At 39.0% G+C, this 19,300-nt stretch overlaps 1 protein-coding gene across 8 annotated transcripts in view; it reads right to left on the bottom strand.

The window, feature by feature from the left end:
• The window catches only part of MAP4 (microtubule associated protein 4), a 178,764-nt gene that overhangs the window by 75,050 nt on the left and 84,414 nt on the right, over nt 1–19,300 (bottom strand). For all 8 annotated transcript variants that reach the window (XM_036737759.1, XM_036737763.1, XM_036737766.1 and 5 more), the window contains exons 4-7: nt 11,920–12,033; nt 8,535–8,678; nt 7,372–8,004; nt 7–138 (exon numbers count right to left, since the gene is read on the bottom strand). In XM_036737759.1, coding sequence (XP_036593654.1) covers nt 7–138; nt 7,372–8,004; nt 8,535–8,678; nt 11,920–12,033 — 1,023 coding nt within the window. The remainder of the gene's footprint in view (nt 1–6; nt 139–7,371; nt 8,005–8,534; nt 8,679–11,919; nt 12,034–19,300) is intronic.

Below are 19,300 nucleotides of genomic sequence, written 5' to 3'. Positions count from 1 at the left end.
ACTTACCTGCTTGTTCCAAATGATCCATATCAGCCACTCTGAAATCGGTTCTTGGTTCTGTATTAGGAGAAACAACTTCCTGCAGTTTCTGTTCTTGCAGTGGTTGCAAACTGTCCATGCCAGGTATCTTAGGGGACCCTGAAGGAGTAAGAAATTCAGTTGATTCACTGAGGAAGCGTCATGTGAAAAGAGCTATATGGATATTCAACAAGGGAAACCAGAATGGCATTTAGATACATACCCATTCTCTTCACTACAAGAACACTGAGCACATACCAGCTTTCAAAAAATCCTCAGGAGGAAATGCTTCTATCTTTCTTCTTTGGCAATCATTAAGGTTTAATGAATGCAAGTGGTATGTTCAGTACTCACTGTTAATTATATTTCTATGAATTTTTCTTGTCTCCAACTAGATTATAATTGCAAGTTTGAAAAAGGATTGCTTTTTTATGTTCTTTTCATCCCAATCAGCCAGCAGTAGGAACTCAATATATGTTTGTTAAAAAAGTATACTTAATATTCGATGTTTTTTGTACAAGGCTTTATTAGCATGTGTTAATTGAAATGGGAATTTTGCTAAACCATGTCAGGATTAAAATTCATAGATCTAAGGTATCAAAAGTATTACTGAAGATGGCGGCTGGAAAGCAGGGACTTGCATGAGCTCCCCCCTGGGTTCCTCCAAAGACCTATAAAAATGGCTCTGAACAAATTCTAGAGCTGCAGAAGCCACGAAATAGCAGAGGGAAACAGGGCTCCAGACCAGGACAGCCTGGATGGTCACTGGGTAGGGTCTATCCCACAGAGCTGGGAGCAGAGCAGAACAGAGCCCAGCGTGGGCTGTGCCTGGACCAACCAGACTGGGAGCAGAGCGGAACAGGCCCTAGCACCCTGAATCAGGGAGTTGTGGCAGTTACCAGACTACTCAACCCACAAACACCAAAGAAAACAGAGAAGGTTAGTGGGAAAAGCTACTGGGACAGAGTGAAAGGAGCTCACTGTTCAGCCACTGCCCTGGGAGCAGCGGAGGTGGTACAGCTCTGAGAACAGAACTACAGCTGCAGTTGCTTCTGGCCCCAGGCCCACGTGGTGGGAGGAATTAAGTGGCAGATCAGAGAGGGAGTGCAGAGGCTGCTTGGATTTGAATCTCAGTCTGGGTTGGCAGCTCTTGGGGGAGGAAGAGCACTGGTGTGGCAAAGCTTGCTGTATAGAAATAGCTCTGAAAACAGCAGCACAGCCCCTCAAGCTTGGAACAAAGTACTCTCTACTCTACAAGCAGTTACACTCTGACGAAAAACTCAAGGGTCAAGTGGTTGACTGGGAACATGAAAAGGCAGCAAAAACGCCCTCAGATTCAGACTCAGACTTGGGAATCTTTCTTTGGTGACAAAGAAGACCAAAACATACAGCCAGAAGAAGTCAACGAAGTCAAAGAGCCTACAAAAAAAGCCGCCAAGAAAAACATGAACTGGTCTCAGGCCATGGAAGACCTCAAAAAGCATGTGGAAAAGCAAGTTAGAGAAGTAGAGGAAAAATTGGGAAGAGAAATGACAGTGATACAAGAAAACCATGAAACACAAGTCAATGACTTGCTAAAGGAGACCCAAAAAATACTGAAGAAAATAACACCTTAAAAAATAGACTAACGCAAATGGCAAAAGAGCTCCAAAAAACCAATGAGAAGAAAAATGCCTTGAAAGGCAGAATTAGCCACATGGAAAAGGAGGTCCAAAAGACCACAGAAGAAAATACTACCTTAAAAATTAGATTGGAGGAAGTGGAAGCTAGTGACTTGATGAGAAATCAAGCTATTATCAAGATAATGAAAAAGTGGAAGACAATGTGAAATATCTCATTGGAAAAACCACTGACCTGGAAAATAGATCCAGGAGAGAGAATTTAAAAATTATTGGACTACCTGAAAGCCATGATCAAAAAAAGAGCCTAGATATCATCTTTCCAGAAATTATCAAGGAGAGCTGCCCTGATATTCTAGAAGGAGAGGGTAAAATAGAAATTGAAAGAATCCACTGATCGCCTCCTGACAAAGATCCCAAAAAGAAAACTCCTAGGAATATTATTGCCAGATTTCAGAGCTCCCAGATGAAGGAGAAAATACTGCAAGGAGCCAGAAAGAAACAATTTGAGTATTGTGGAAACACAATCAGGATAACACAAGATCTAGCAGGTTCTACATTAAGGGATCAAAGGGCTTGGAATATGATATTCCAGAGGTCAATGGAGCTAGCATTAAAACCAACAATCACCTACCCAGCAAAACTGAGTATCATGCTCCAAGGCAAAATATGAATTGTCAATAAAATAGAGAACTTTCAAGTTTTCTCAGTGAAAAGACCAGAGTTGAATAGAAAATCTGACTTTCAAACACAAGAATCAAGAGAAGCATGAAAAGGTAATCAAGAAAGAGAAATCATAAGGGACTTACTAAAGTTGAACTGTTTTGTTTCCATTCCTACATGGAAAGATGATGTGTATGATTCATGAGACCTCAGTATTAGGGTAGCTGAAGGGAAATTTTATATATATATATACACACACACACACACACACACACACACACACACACACATACACACACACACACAGGCAGAGGGCACAGGGTGAGTTGAATATGAAGGGATGATATCTAAAAAAAAATAAAATCAAATTAAGGGATGAGAGAGGAATATATTGAATAGAGAAGGAGAAAGGAAGAGATAGAATAGGGTAAAGAAAAAGCAGTTCTATAGGAAGGGAAGAGGGGGCAGGTGAGGGGGAATGAGTGAATCTTGCTCTCACCGGATTGAACTTGAGGAGGGAATAACATACACACTCAATTGGGTATCTTACCCCACAGGAAAGAAGGAGGAAGGAGATAAAAAAGGGGTGACGATAGAAGGGAGAGCAGATAGGGGGAGGAGGTAATCAAAAGCAAACACTTTTGAAAAGGGACAGGGTCAAGGGAGAAAATTCAATAAAGGGGGACCGGATAGGAAGGAGCAAAATATAGTTAGTCTCTCACAACATGTGTGTTTTGGAAGGGTTTTTCATAATGATACACATGTACTCTATGTTGAATTGCTTGCCTTCTTAGGGAGGGTGGGTGGGGAGGGAAGAGGGGAGAGAATTTGGAACTCAGAGTTTTAAAAGCAGATATTCAAAAAAAAAAAAACGTTTTTGCATGCAACTAGGAAGATATACAGGCAATGGGGCATAAAAATCTATCTTGCCCTACAAGAAAGTAGGGGAAGAGGGGATGGGAGGGAGTGGGGTGACAAAAGGGAGGGTTGACAGGGGAACAGCGCAATCAGAATATATGACATCTTGGAGTGGGGAGGGAGGATAGAAATGGGGAGAAAATTTGTAATTCAAACTCTTGTGAAAATTAATGCAGAAAAACAAAAATATTAAATAAATAATGATTTTTTTTAAGAAAAGAAAAAAAAGTATTACCAACTCCATTTAAGCAACAGGTCTTTAAGATCTCTCATGTGAAGATCAACATATCTGGTATAAAAGTGATTATTCATTACTATCTGTATACGGCCTCTTCCTAGCAGAAGAATGAATTGTACTAACGGATTTGTTATCCAAATAATTACACTGCCCACTCTGCCAACACAAAACCAGAAGTATGGAATTTTTTGCAATGTCAAAAAAAAAAATGCATTCCCAGAAAGGAAAATAAAGCTAAGGAATCTGTGACACCTACAAAGATTCTTGGAAGATCAAGACAGTATGTGAAATGAAAAATCCCTTTCCCTTCTCGCACTGAAATAAAAGCTCAGGCTCAATAAGTAAAACAGCAGGAAGTTTAAACCTAAAATGTTTCCAAATTTCTATGGTCAAAAACATCAGACAAGCAAATGGTATACAAAAATAGGAAAACCTAACAAACCAGGAAGGAGGAAAAGACTAAAGATGACACACAGATCTACTATCTCTACAGGGCAATACACTGACAGCCAATCAAACCAGTCACAAGGTCAGCTGGAATAAAATGCTAACTGATTCCTTATCTCTTTCCCTCAATTCTCCCATGCTAAAGTTCCAATAAAATACCACCCACCCCTTTCATTGTGCCCTCTGGAATGCCTGTTCTATTGTCAACAAACTTCCTTTCATCTAAATCTTTTCTTCTGCTCCTACTAGCAGGTACTAGCTATTACTGAAATTTTGGCTTCCTTCTATGACCATCCTAGCTACTCTTTCCAGTATGGTAATACATTCACTCTTTTCAGTCTGTTCACTGACCAAGGAAAAGGAGATGGATTACTCCTTGCTCCTCACCTCCACTTCTAGGTTCTCTCTTTAGGACCATCATTCAATAACTTCCCCCCTTCAGAGGTTCATGCTATTCATATTTACTACCCAATCAAAATCCTAGTATCTGTTGTATACAAACTGCCAGGTCAATCACTCTTCTTCCTCAATGAGTTTGGTACATGACTCACAATTCTTCTCTTGGTGTTAACTTTTGCCTTCATACTAGTAAGACTTCAATATTCATACTTACTCTCACTCAATCACCCTAACCACTCAGTTCTTCTATCTACTCACTTTCTATGGCCTATTCCTTCTCCTTACCTCAGCAACATACAAAGGTAGGCATACCCTTGATCTTGTAATCACCCACAAATGTGCCATCTCCATATTCAAGAATTGCAAAATCCCCTTATCTGACAATAATCTGTTAGCTTTTCACCTCTGTTCCTCACTTCCTTAACACACCATGAAGTCCAATCACTTGATGACCACTGAAGTCATCTCCCTGACACTAGTCACGATCTCCTCTTTTCTCCAACTTGACCAATTGGTCAATTCATCAAGTCAGCTTTCCTTGTCTTAGTCTCCAACTTCCTATCATTTTGCTCATTGCACCCTGCTAAGCCTCAGCCTTAGATCACTCCCACTTTTCACTATCTTTTATCCTACATATGTAATACTGAACAAAGGTGGAAAAAATAACACAAATGATCTGACTGAATATACTACAAATTTAAGTTAAATCACCTCAAGTGGGACTTTGTTGCTGGTAGGCAATCCTATTATGCCTCTCTTGTAAAATCACTATCCCATTTTCTATAGCTCTCCTCTCTGGTTCTCTTTCTTGGGTGTGTGCATGCCCACATGCACACACACGCACACACGCTCTTCCATACCATTCAACCCTCCTCAAGCCTCCCATGAGTCCCTCTCTCTTTCAGTTGAGAAACCTGTCTCATATTTCACAGAAAAAACTGAGAATATTTGGAATCAGTTCCCTCTTCTCCTCTTCCTCATCTCACATCACTCAAATGCCTTCTGCCACTCTCTCCTCCTTCACTCCTCTCTTATATGATAAAGTAGCCTTACTCTTACCATGGTGAATCCTTCAACCTGCTCAAATGATTCAGTTCCTATCTCCTCCAACACACTGACTCTACCTGATTCCCTACTGCTTCCCAACATGTTCATACCCCTCACATCCTCAAAATTCCCTCATTTGACCCTTCCATCACCCCTAACTAATGTCCTTTAGCTCTTCTGCTCCTTGTGGCCAAACTCCTCGAAACAGCTTTTATACCAGGTGCCTTCACTTTCTCTCCTCTCATTCTCTTCTAAATCCCTTTTAATCCATTTTCCACCTTCATCATTCCCCTGAAACTCATCTCTCCAAAGTTAACAAAAGATATCTAAATTGCCAAACACACCGGCTTTTTCTCAATCCTCTTTCTCCCTGAATTTTGCAGCCTTTGATATTGCTGATCACTGAAACACTTTTCTCTCTAGGTTTTTTGGACACCACACTGTCCTGATTGTCCTCTTTCTTCCATTCTTTCAGTCTCCTTTTTCTGGATTCCTCATTCAGAACATGCCCTCTAACTGTAGGTTTAACACAGGGCCTCTGTCGTGGGCCCTCTCCTCTTCTCTCTCAATTAAACCAGTTCCCTTAGGGATCTCAGCAGCTCCTATTGATTTAATTACCATCTCTATACTGATGACTCTCAAATCAACCTTTCCTTCCTCAACTTCCTAACCTACAATCTCACATCTGTTTGCCTTTCTGATATCTCAAAATGGATGTCCAGTAAACATCTTAAACACAACATTTCAAAAATTGCTCATCATCTTTACCCTAAACCCTTCCCCACCCCATAGCTTCCTTATGAGTGCAACACCATCCTTCTACCCCTCAGATGTGGAACCTAGGAGTCATCCTGGAGTTCTCACTCCATGTCCAAGGTCTGTCATGTTTCTAAGGTCTGTCAACTTCACCTTTGCAACATCTCTCAAATACACCCCCTTCTCTCTTCGGACACTGCCACAACACTGGTGCAGACCTCTCATCATCTCATGGCTGGATTACTGCAATAGTTGGCTGGTGGGCCTGCCTGCCTCAACTTTCTCCCCACTCCAATCCATCCTCCATTCAGCCATAAAAGTGATTTTCCTAAAGCACATATCTGATCATGTCATTACCCCCTACTCAATAAACTCCAGTCGCTCCCCAATTTCCTCCAGGAGGAAATACAAAATGTTCGTTTTAGCATTCAAACCTTTTATAACTTAACCACCTACACTTCCAGACTTCTTGAACCTTACTCCCCAACACATATTCTTTCGTCCAGTGACACTGCCCTTCTCTTCCATGAACAAGACACTCCATTTTCAGCTCCAGGCATTCTTTCTGACTATCGCCAATGCCTGGAATTCTCCCTCCTCCACTCCAACTAATGACCTCCCTGGCTTCCTCTGAATCCCCACTGAAACCCCACCTCCTAAAAGACTTCCCTAACTCCTTCTATATTTCCTATTTATCCTGTGCATAACTTTTTCTATGTATGTTTGCATGGTCTCCCCCATGAGACTGTGAGCTTCTTAATGACAGGGACTGTCTTTTGCCTCTTTTTCCATCCCTAACACTCAGCACAGTACCTGGTACATAAGAAGCATCTAATGAGTGTTTACTGACTTATTTTCAATCTACTTTTCTTTTGACTCACTTCTAGCTCCACAAAGTCATGTTTGTGTCTGGAAAGCAATAATAGAATCAGAAAATTTCTAATTCCCTATCTAATCTCTACATTTCTGAGAAAAACCAAAGATTAAAACTTATTCTAATCTCCACCAAGAGTCACTTCACTGCCCAAAAGAGGAAAATAAAAGGCCACATATAAGAAAAGAACAAGATAATTCTTAATTCTACCTCTGTGCTTTTTCTCTCTTTTTCCCATTAGGGAATTCTAATTCTATATATTCCTTGAATAAACTAACTTTACATTCTAGGCGTAGAAGCTCGGGCTAATTCTTCGAATTGTATCTCAACAGACAAAAAAAAAATACCCCCAAACCACATAGCAAGAAGTAGAGCAATCACATCCACCCTACCTGGTGAGGCTACGAAAGCCAGACTCCCTTCAGCCTGGGGGGATGCCAGTCTCTGAAGGTCACTTGTTTTCTCTACTTTCACATCCTTGGTTGGTGTCATTACCGTGTCTATCTCCTTGGTCAGTGTCAATTCCATGGCTGGTGCCTGCTGGTCTTCCTTGGTTGGTTCCACCTCCACAGCTGGCATCTTCACTACCTCAACAGCTGGTGCCTCCTGGGCTTCCTTGACTGGTATCACCTTGGTCTCCTTGGCCAGTTCCATATCCACAGATGGTACCTCTTGGGTCTGCTGAGTTGGTGTCACATCTATAGCTTGTTCTGCCTGAGTGTCTCTGTCTGGTGCTACCTCTAAAGTTGGTTCATACTCCACCTCCTTGACTGATGCCACCTCCACAACTGGCTCATCCTCTAACATCTTGACTGACACCACCTCCATAGCTGGTTCATCCTCTACCTCCTCCTTGACTAATGCCACTTCCACAGCTGGTTCGCTCTTTACCTCCTGGGCTGGTGCTATCTCCGTTGCTGGTGCTTTCTCCACTTCCACAGATGGTTCCAGGGTCATTGCTGCCTCCTTCATTGATGGTGCCTTCATTGATGGTGCCATCTCCATCTCAACTTCCTTGATTGGCTCTAAGTTTAAAAAAAAAAGTTCAGATGCACAATTAGCTATTGTGGAAGTTTTGAGCTTCAAAGGTAATCTTTTCAAGGTACAGAATACTTTTTCTCATAGGTAGGTAATCTTAACATAGTTAAATTAACTAAGCTTGTCAGTTAAAGCAATTTCACCTATTCTCTCATAGCTCCTAAAAGTGGTTATCAAAAGAAAATAGGAAATAGAGATAATTATCATTGAAATCAATAAGAAACTAGAAACTAGGGTCTATGTGAATCGTCCTTTCCTCTGTCAGAAGAAATTGAAACCTGTACATAATTGTGGATTATTTGTCATTCTACTCCAAGGAAACATGCTGAACATAATTCCACCTGATGCGATATCAGGAAAACAAATTCAAAACATAAGAAGTGGAGTTTTGGGTTTTTTTTTTTTAATTCAAAGGTGTTACTTCATCAAGGGATACTTACTAGTAATTACTTCCAGTAGCATTAATAATAAGCAGTAACAGCCATTTAGCTAATGTGGGAACGATCTGCCAACTCACCTGCTGTGGGCTGTAGAGGCTGAGGGTCAGACTCTTCCAGGAAGACAAAGGGTGATGGGTCAGAAGGAGGCTGGGCTTCCATAGGCCATCCTCCTGATCCTGTCTCAGTTCTTGAAACATATGAATCATAGGAGGGCACATCTGCTGCTCAAAGAGAGAAATACAGGCCTTTTTAAATTTCATTCACACTGCGACGAAAGCCAGTTTTACTTTTAATCTAGTCATGCAAAGTAGTATGAAGACACATGCCAAAGACCTAAAGATATTCACAACAGAGACAAGTATATATTAAAAGCTGTCAAGATGCTCTCTAAAATTGTACTACTTAGGCTACTGCCAACTGTTGGAATAGAGTATAGTGTCATTATAGAACTATAAAGTGTTGGAAAAGGAATGAGGTAAAGGGTTTACGGGCCCATGAACTTTTAAAAATCTAACTGCAAAGCTGACAATTAGTGATTTCCATCAAGTAAACACGTATTTATTGTGGGACTATTGTGCATCAAACATTGTGCCAGATGCAGTAAATAACAGAGAAGATACAGTCCCTGCTCTGCAGGCACACATGGTCCAGTATAGGGAGGGGAGGAGTGGAGACAACAAAAAACCAGCAACTGTTTTTAGCACCTCTGATATGCCATGCTTTGAGACAAGTACTAGGGAGCACTCTCTCCTTTTAATGAGCTTATGTTTTCACGGGACAATATATATGCTGTATATATAAAAATATATACAGCATAAATGTAAAGATAATAAACTCAAATATATACAAAGTAGTAAAAAAGAAGAACTATGAGAGAGCACCAGCAGTTGGCAGGAAGAGAGGCCCTTTACATGACAGAACGTGTGAAGCTGAATGATGGAGAAAGTAGGTGCTGAGTTCAGGGCACAACAGAGAAGGCCAACAGAGTCATAGAAGGCCTCATAGAAGAGATGGAACTTAAATTTATCCCTAAAGGGGTGGAGAGAATTGGGCAAGGGGGTACTTTATGGGGGGAAGAGGATATTCTGAGTAACTGAGGGCATAAAGGAAGAAGTGTTCATAGTGTTCATGACATGTACATATAAGAGTAAGGAAACTGTCCTGAAAGATGAAGGTAAACCTTGAAAGTCAAACAGAGGAGTTCTGACTTGGTAGGGTAGGAAAGAAGGAACCCTTGAAGCTTTCTCATGCAGGAAAGTAAAATGGTGAAAGAAATATTTTAGAAATGTAACTCTGGCAGTGGAAGGTAGATTTGACAAAAAGAGCAAAAAGACAGCACCTGACCTCAAGGAGCTTATAATCTAACAGGGGAGGCAATATGTAAACTAATATATAAAAAACAACAATATACAGGATAAATAGGAAATAACTAAAAGAGGGAAGGTACTAGAATTAAGAGAGGTCAGGGAAGGTTTCCTGTATAAGGGGGGATTTTAGTTGGGATTTAAAGGAAGACAGGGAAATCAGTATTCAGAGCTGAGCGAGAATATTACAGGTATAAGGGAAAGCCAGAGAAAATATGCACAGTAGAGAGATAGAATGCCTTTTTCATAGAACAACCAGGAAGGCACTAGATCAAAGCATATGTGTGGTGGAAGAAGGAAACCTGGAAAAGAGCGGGGTTAGGTTATGACCACATTTGAGAGAAAGGGACAACTATAAGATATTTCAAAGGGACAATCACCTGATTTGATTGCGAATATGATAAGGTATGACAGAAAAAGATGAATTTTACTTCAATATTTTGAAGCTAAGTTAATAGAAGAGTTACAATAACCAAACTGAGTTGTCAACTCTAACTGATTAGAGGTATGAAGGCCCTATATGATTACATCCTCCACATTTCCTTAGTCCTATGGAAAGTTTAAGTGGGAAATAACATATATATATGCATATTAGCCAGTCTTTATAAAGATAGTCAAAGAGGCATTTGAATTAAAAATTATTGTTTCTAAGTATCCTGACTATAACCATATTAAATGAATACTAGACCATTGGAAGGATACACATAAACATGAAAAACAAAGAAAAGAAGGGGAAGCAATGCAGTCCTTCAGTTACATTACTATAACTTTGCCTCAATCTAACTACATGGAACACAGAGGAAAAAGTTAATAGATTTACAATGCATCAAGACTTGCTGAGTGCCTATGATGTACTAGTGGCCGAGGGAAATATAAAAATGAGTAAGAAAAGTATTTGCCTTCAAGGAGATTATAAGCTAGCTGCACTTAAGACACAATAAGGAAAGTGTCTGATCATTTGGCATTAGACAATGAGTATAATGAAGAAAAAACTATTTGTCCAAACATAAAGGCACTCCTCTTATGATAGCAAAAAAAAAAAAAAAAACAAAAAACAAAAAACAAAAAACAAAACAAAACAAAACAAAAAAAACAAAACTCACAACCAAGTAGCAATGTCTGGAATCCAAGGCATATACTGTGCCATAAAATATGATGAGTTTAAACAATACAAGGAAAAACAAAGATTCATAAGAAGTAAAGAAGACGTAATGCACTATCACTATGCTGCAAGAGATGATCAATGTGGCAAATACGGAAAAGCAAGGAAAGATGTACATGAACTGCCACAAAGTGAAGTGAGCAGAGAGCCAAGTTAACAACATACGTAGTTAAATACAACAATGTAAACAAAAGAAATGACAAACACTCAAAAATCAAAAGTGAATGTTGCAAAGTGATAAAGAACAAGAAGGATTCAAAAGAGAAGACAAGAAGATACTCCCGACCCACCCCTGTGCAAAACAGGAGATTCATAAGTTGTTACACATTGTACATTATTTCCAGACTTTTTTGATGAATCAATTATGCCGGGTTTTTCCTTTCCTTTTCTTCTGTTGTCTTAAAAAAAATACTATTTCTTACATAAGATGCCTCTGGGAGGAGAGGGGAAAGGGTCCTGAGGGAAAATACAGTGATTTAGTGGAGGAGAGCAATGAAAGAATTAGAAGATAAGGACTACAATGACAAAGTTTAAGGCTAAGAAAACTATAACAAATAGAAGAGTAAGTTGTTAGTGTTACTTTGTTAATGTCTCTTAAAATATCAAAATATAAACCAGAGTTTATAGTTTTATCTAATTGTGATTCCTAATTTTATCTGTAAGATTGTTAATAAGTTGAAAATACAATTTTTGTAAAAGTGATTTCTTGTTCCTCAAAGTTCTCATTCATTCTTGCCCCCACCACGCCTACATTATGTCATGCCATCTTCTCAATTAGATTACTAGCTCTCTAAGGACAGAAAGAGACTGTATCATTTTGTCATCCTTTTTTCCTAGAATCTGGCATAATATTTTACATGTAACAGCTTCTTAATAAATGTTTGTTAGCTATTTACCAATTTATATTAAAAATTAATAGGAATAGAGAAACTATACCAATACTATCTTTGGAAGGATCCACGTGCTCAGCAAAAGGTGAGCTGTTCACCATTCCAGGAGACGCAAACAGCAAATCTGACAAGATTTGACCTTGGTACATCTGATAAGGATCTGAAATAGATATGGAAGAAAAGCCAAGACTTAGAAGGAGAGAACATCAAGATCAAAACTGACATTCTATTTTCCCATAGGATGGTACTTTTATCACATATTCCTAGAAGATGGTACTTATCACATATTTTTAAGTCACCCACACAAGACATAACACAAATCAAATCCCACAAAAAATCCTTGCTCTGCAGGAGCAAGGTCTAAATCAAATTAACGATAGTTAACAATATGAATGACGTATCATTTCGAAACTACTAACAAAAACATTGCTAATTTTATACTATATAAACTATGAAAACTTATATATTCTGGAAAGATAATGAGAATATGTAGAAATGATTATTTGGATGGGTAGGGTGAAAGAGAGGAAGAGAAAAATCTGAGATTTCTGTAATGTAGGGAACCACCAATGTGGACCCACTAACCAACAGAAATCAGCAATTCTCAAGATCCAGTCAGATGCCCAGGGCACTGAGAGGTTAAGCTACTCATTCTTGGTCAAACAGTAGTGTGTGTCAGAGGTAGGACTCGAATCCAAGGCCTCTGTGTTCCAAGGCCAATTCTACATCCACCAACCCAGTTGTTCCTTAATGGATACATGAAATGGCACTCTCTATGTCTTTACACACACACACACACACACACACACACACAAAATAATGGCTATGAAAAAAGAAAGTCCATCTCAGTAATCATGTACCCCACATACATTAGATCAACAGGCTGACATCCAGTTTTAAAATTCACCAAGAGGAAATGTAACAAATATAATAAATGCATTAATACATAAATTTTTATCTAGCATTATTGTGACTTCTGGTATATAAAACCTGTAAACTAAAAGAGAGATAATTAAGGATGAAATTATCCAATCACTACCATATTATAAAGAAAGTAGAATCTCAATAACCATTTAGAATGAAAGCAGATCAAGCAGCTGATATTCTTAAGAGTAAGAATGCATTCTAAGCTAGGTGGAACGGAGCAAGCAAAGGGATGGAGTGAGTAATGGTATTGCATTCTTGCTGTCAGCATTACCAGATAACCTTCTGCCAGATCACATCAAAATGTAATGTGATGTACCATGCCAGTCAAGCAGATCAAGAATTCACATCCTTAAAGAACACCCACATCCAGGGAAAGCTTTGTGAAGCGAGAGCCTGGACCTGTTGCCAAAGTTCTTATTCTCACAGAATGGCAACAATTACCTAAAGCAAAGAAATAGCAGCTAGACTGTTCTCTCTTCAAGATTTTTCAGAGGCAATACAGGCCATTCCATTGAATTGGGAGTAAGAACAGATGGATAATCCTTTACAGATGGATGATGTGGCAAATAGGAAGAGAAAAAACTACTAACTTGATAGGCATTTAAGAATACACAGTATTGTATGGGTCCTACTGAAGGATATGTGGAATTCCTTAGGAGAGGATATGAACATGTCCTCCTCCTCACTCAGGGATTCTGCATAATTTTATATTTTAAACAGCTGACCTAACAGTGTATCACCCATTCGGCACCTTTTTACCACTCATGCTATGACACTACCAGGCAAAAACTATGAAAAATTGCCAAATGACCACATTTTAAAAGGCTTCTAAAAAGACAGAAGGTTTTAACAAAAGGTAGTAACTTTTGATACAATCTGCATATTCATAATAAACCTGCTGGCTCACAAGAAGCCGCAAACATTTTAAAATGGATTCTCTATTTAATCTTTACATCATTCTAGCAAGAAGGCAAACTATTCAAAAGCTGGTACAATTAAAAACTATAGTAAGGCTCTGTTAAGTATTATAGTATTTGTATAGGGATACAGTTCCTCATTCAATATACATGAAACTTAATTTGGTAGCATCATCTATAATCAATCTCATTTCCAACATTTAAACAGTTCTCTTGGAATCTAAGAGAGGACTGCTTAACTCAAGGACTACGAAACTGTATTTTATCTATGAAACATTACATTGGGGGCAAGGGGGTGTTTATATAGTCTGATAACTGTATTCCAATATTACTGGTTTCTTTTTGATCCCAGGTATATTATTTTATATGGTTTACAACATTATTTTAAGAGTTCCACAGTCTTCACCAGACAGGCAAAGCAATCTGTGATACTAAAATGGTAAGAACCCTTGTCTTAATGGAAGATTCAAAAAACAAAAAACGACTTCTTCCCCCAGACCCTGTCCCAGCCTATCCAGGAGCTACCCTGAATAATGTATTTTTATGAATAATTCAGTACTGTGAAGATTCAAAGGAACTGCTAGCATATTAAGTCCTACAGATATAAAATAAACATGAATGAAACTTGGGGATGCTATAGCTAGAAAGGCAGCCATGAGAAATATTTTTAGAAATAGAAAATGAATCTTTTTGCCTGTCCCAAATAATTCTGCCACACAAATTTTAAGAGAGAAATGTAATAATCCCAGAGCTCTATCCTGAACCCAGCAGTCTTTGGTCTTTACATCTTCTCTTCAGTGATCTCATCAACTCCCATGGATTCAACTATTGTCTCTGCAGATGGCTCCCAAATATGCATATGCAACTTTCATCCCTCTTCTGAGCTAGAGTTCAGCAGCTCCATCTGTTTGCTTAAAATCTCTACCTATATGGCCCACAGACATCTCAAACTCAATATATCCATAGCAGAATTCATTCTCTCCCTACTAAATACAACCTTCCTAAGTCTATAACCCCCCACTTCCCTCTCCTACATCCAGAATCAGTTGCTGAATCTTGTCAATTCTGCCTCAATATTTCTTATATCGGCCCACTTCTTTCTATTCACACCCCAAACCCCGTAGTCCAGTCTCTCATCAATGCAGCCTCATAATCAGGGTCTTGGCAACAGTATCTCTCCTTTCCACAACCCATTTTCAACAAAGCTGCCGAAATGATATTCCTAAATCCTGAAAAAGAACTGATTGTAACACTCCTAAAGAAACTTCTGTGGTTTCCCATTACCCTTTCAATAAAAAACAAATTTTTACATTAGGCATTTAAAGCCCTTCACAATCTAGCTCCAATCTATCTTTCCAAGCTTTTTCCCCCAGTAACAATGCACTCTACAATCTGGCCAAATTGATCTACTAGCTGTTCCACATTTCATCTCTCACTTCCATACCTGGATATCTCAACAGGTATAAATAGGTCTCACTGTATTACCAACAATAACCTGTGAACAATAATTGGTGTAAAAGAAATACAGGAGGGGCAACTAGGTGATACAGTGAATATAGCACCAGCCCTGGAGTCAGGAGGACCTGAGTTAAAATCCGGCCTTGACCCTTACAAGCCATGTGACCTTGGGCAAGTCACTTAATGCCAACTGCCTGCTCCCACCCCTAAAAACATAACAAACAAAAAAAAAAACCCCACAAACAAAAAACTATAAGATCAGAAAAGAGGGTAGGTTAGTAATAATGAGGAATAACAGCAAGCTCATATTAGTACCTACATAATGTTAAAAGACCCAGAAGGGAGACAGACTATGGAATACTGAAGGCACGAAAAGGATAAGAGTTACAGGAGAAGGCATGGATAGCTTGCAATCTGCTCTGCTGGAGGGAGCAGCTGCATCAAAGAGATGATGGATTCATGCGATAATGACATATATGTTATTCCTTGTTTGCCAGAAAGAGAAACTAAAAATAAACCTATACTACTGTCAAATCTAAAATAGCTAAGCAGCTACTTAAAGTTAAAATGGTTCATATTTTGGCTACACGCCAGATACATGGAAAACCCACATGACAAGAGCACAAGTCACAAGCTCAATAATTACGTAATGACCTTCCAAATCCTTAGTTTATCCCTCAACCTGCTTTTAGAATTTCCTCTCTTCTCACAGGAGCTGTGCTGACAGGAAACATGACAATGCTACTGCTCCAAGGTGTTTTCTACAATGATAAATACAGACTGACAGCCTTTTCTGTCAGGATATTTTCCATTTAAGCATTATTGTACAGCTTATTCCAGTGGAAACAATTGCTGGATTTGCAGTTAAAGAAGCTGAGTTTGGATTCTCCCTCTCCTACTTATTGCCTGTACTCAAAACACTCGAATGATACCACAATTCCCATACAGGTAATTTTCTTGGCCAAAAAATTTGTCCCTTTCATTTTTTTTTAAATTTAAATTATTTTCAATATTCTTTTTTTAATTGATTTCCAAATTCTCTCTCTTCCCTACCCATTGAGAAGCAAGCAATATTTATCCATTTAACTTGAAAAATACATGTTGCATGCATTCCATTAGTAAGAAACGCAGAACCCTAAGGTAATTAAGCACAGCATTTCATAGCAAATGACTCGGCAATTTCAAAGACTGTGTGATAATTCTTGTAGTTTTTGGATTTTTCTGGTTTTCTGGACAAATACTCAAAAATTTTCCCCAGGACAATGGATAAATTTTTCTCAACTCATCAAAAAATTGAAAATAACAATGGATATAATAAAGACCGCTTATACATTGTGCAACGTTAGTTCTATAGAATAAGCTAGAAGTACCCTTGGGAACAGTGCTCAAAATAACCAGCTTCCCTCCAGAATCGTTTCAGAGTCTATTTGACATACTGACTTTGCCTCATCCTGTTCTCTCTCTCCCTTCCTCCCTCCCTCCCTCTCCTTCTCACCCCTCCTGTTAACCTGAATTTAGCCCCTGAAACTCCACAGCAAAAAAACAAAACAAAATTTAAAAAAACCTCTACAGAGGAAGAGCCATCATCCAAAGAAATATTTCCAGTACATGCACAAGACATTCAAAGGGTCTGATTCAAAATAGTAATAATGAATCAACCAAAAAAACTTCAAAGCAAGAATCAATGTATATGATAATAAAAACCATAATATTTATTCATTTAGGAACCTAATTAGCCTTATAGACGGTAACAGGAGATTCAGATTGGTTTCTATTTTTGTGAAAAAGAAAAATGCTTAAAAGAAAAGGTCACTGATCAACACAAAGTGTCATTTCAATTCAACAACAGAAAAAATTTGCTAGCCAAGCAGTACATGCCACCACAGTCGATTAGAAGAAAAAGCTTTTTCAAGATAAAATATACCATTTTCTATGGCTAATTGTTGTTGTTCACTTTGAGAGTCACACCACGGTAGTTATCCACTGTGTATAAAACACAGAAGGAGATGGAAAAATCCTAACAATCAGCCAACATTAATTAAACCCCTACATGCCAGACCCTTCACTAAGGGCTAGGGATGAAAAAAAAAATCCCTGCTCCTGAGAAGCTTATATTCTACGGGGGAAACTACATATGAAATATAAGCAGATTCAAAAGAGAAGTAAAACATCCCATCCTTAAAAAAACCTTGCTACAAGCTATACTCTCTAAAGCTAGTTGTCTCCTCCCTTTCTTAGCCAAACCAGAGAAATCCATGTACATTCATTGTTTCTACTTCTTCACCTCTTACTCACACCAAAGAGTACATGAAGGTGTGTAATGTCGAATGAACATGGACAGGAAGGTTGTAAAAGCTAGTATGAGCTCTAAATACCAAACAGATGAGGGTGAATTTGATTCTGGAGGTTATAGGGAACTGTTGGAGCTTAGTGAGCAGGGCAGTGATGTGGTCAGATTCAGACTTAGGAATACCCCTTCAGCCACTGGGGTCAGGATGGATTGGAAAAAGGGCAGCTACAAAGCAAGCTGACAGTGTAGGAAGCTTTTGTCTCTGTGGAAGATAACAGAGGCCTAACTGAGGGAGAAGCTGTGTGAGTAGAAAAAACAGAGAGTCGAGAGATGTTGTGGAAGTAGTATAAAATAAATCTGGTAAGCAAAAATTTAAGTGAGATGAGATAGTGAGGGAACTATGAGTGACAGAAGCAGTGAACATGGGTGATTGGACAGAGACTAAGGCAGGGTCTTGATCCTCAAGACCTTACATGTTCATTCATTATGTCTTATTCAACATCTTCTAATTCAGTATCCTCTCATTCTATCTCTAATACCACCATCATAGTTCAAGTCCTCATCACACAGACAATTATTACAGTTTTGTAACTGATCTCTTTACCCACTCCCATGCATCCTTCAAAGAGCTGCTGAGGTAATCTTAACTCACCAATAATGTCACTTCTCAGCTCAAAGGCTCCCAGTAGATGCCCACTGCCTGCTACACAAGGTACACCATATCACCCTAGCATTCTAGACCTTCCACAGTTTGGTTCCAACCTAAGTTTCCATAGTGAACATTATTCTCCTTCACATATTCTGTTCTCTAATCAAACTGGACAATTCTTAAGTTTCCTGAGGCTGCCCAGTCTTCTCCCACCTCCAGCCATGTGTGCACACTGTCCCTCACAGAAGGAATGGGCTCTCTACCAATAGAAATTCTTCCCTTCTGTCAAAGGCTGGCCCAGATGTCCTCTATTATACAATGCTCCCTACCGATGTCCTCCTACCAGTCATTGCTTGCTGGATCTTTCATGACTCCCTGCTAGACTTGTCTTCTCTATTAAAAAGGAACTCTAATACATTTCACTTCCCATTTTTTATCCTTGGATTGCAAACTGATTGAAAACATGGACAAAAAGGTCCTTGATGAGTTTTTCCACATTGTTATGTCCTCAGTACCTAAAAACAGACATTTAAATCAAAGCATTCTCTTGTTGTTCAGTCATTGTCAGTTGTATCCAATTCTTTGTGACCCCATTTGGGGTTATTTTGTCAAAGAAATTACACTTCTCTAGTTCTGTTGAAATGCTTCCAGTCACTCAGGTTTACAACTTTATAGTAATCCTCAACTATATTCTCTTCTTTTCTGACCATAATAAGCTGTCAGGACTTAATTTTATCTCTATAAGCTATCTTACATCCAACTCTCTTCTTTCTATTGACTACATTCATTCATGCCCATTACTCACCTCTTGCCTGAATGATTTCACAACCTGCCGAATTAGACTCCCACCTGCCATCCCCAATCCATCCTCCATTCACAGCTGCCACATAACCTTGACAAAGTACAAATCTAACCACATTACTTCCTTTTCTGGAGGTTTGTGACACCATATGACCTCTAGAATAAACTACAAACTCCTCATCTTCTGATTTAAAGACACTGTAGCTACACTTGTCTTTTTCAGGAAAACAGAAAATATTAAATACTATTTTCGGCTTCACTCTACTTTTCCCAGCTGAGGTTCATTTGTGCCTTGGCACTACGTGCATCGTAGTCTAGGTTCACCCCATGCTTTCAGTGCTTAGGGAGTGACAGGGGCCTGGAGCCTTGTTAGTGTCAGCTTTCT

The sequence above is a fragment of the Trichosurus vulpecula genome, chromosome 9, assembly GCF_011100635.1.
Source record: "Trichosurus vulpecula isolate mTriVul1 chromosome 9, mTriVul1.pri, whole genome shotgun sequence".
In the NCBI taxonomy this organism is placed as follows: Eukaryota; Metazoa; Chordata; class Mammalia; order Diprotodontia; family Phalangeridae; genus Trichosurus; species Trichosurus vulpecula.
This window is presented reverse-complemented; position numbering and strand designations above follow the sequence as displayed.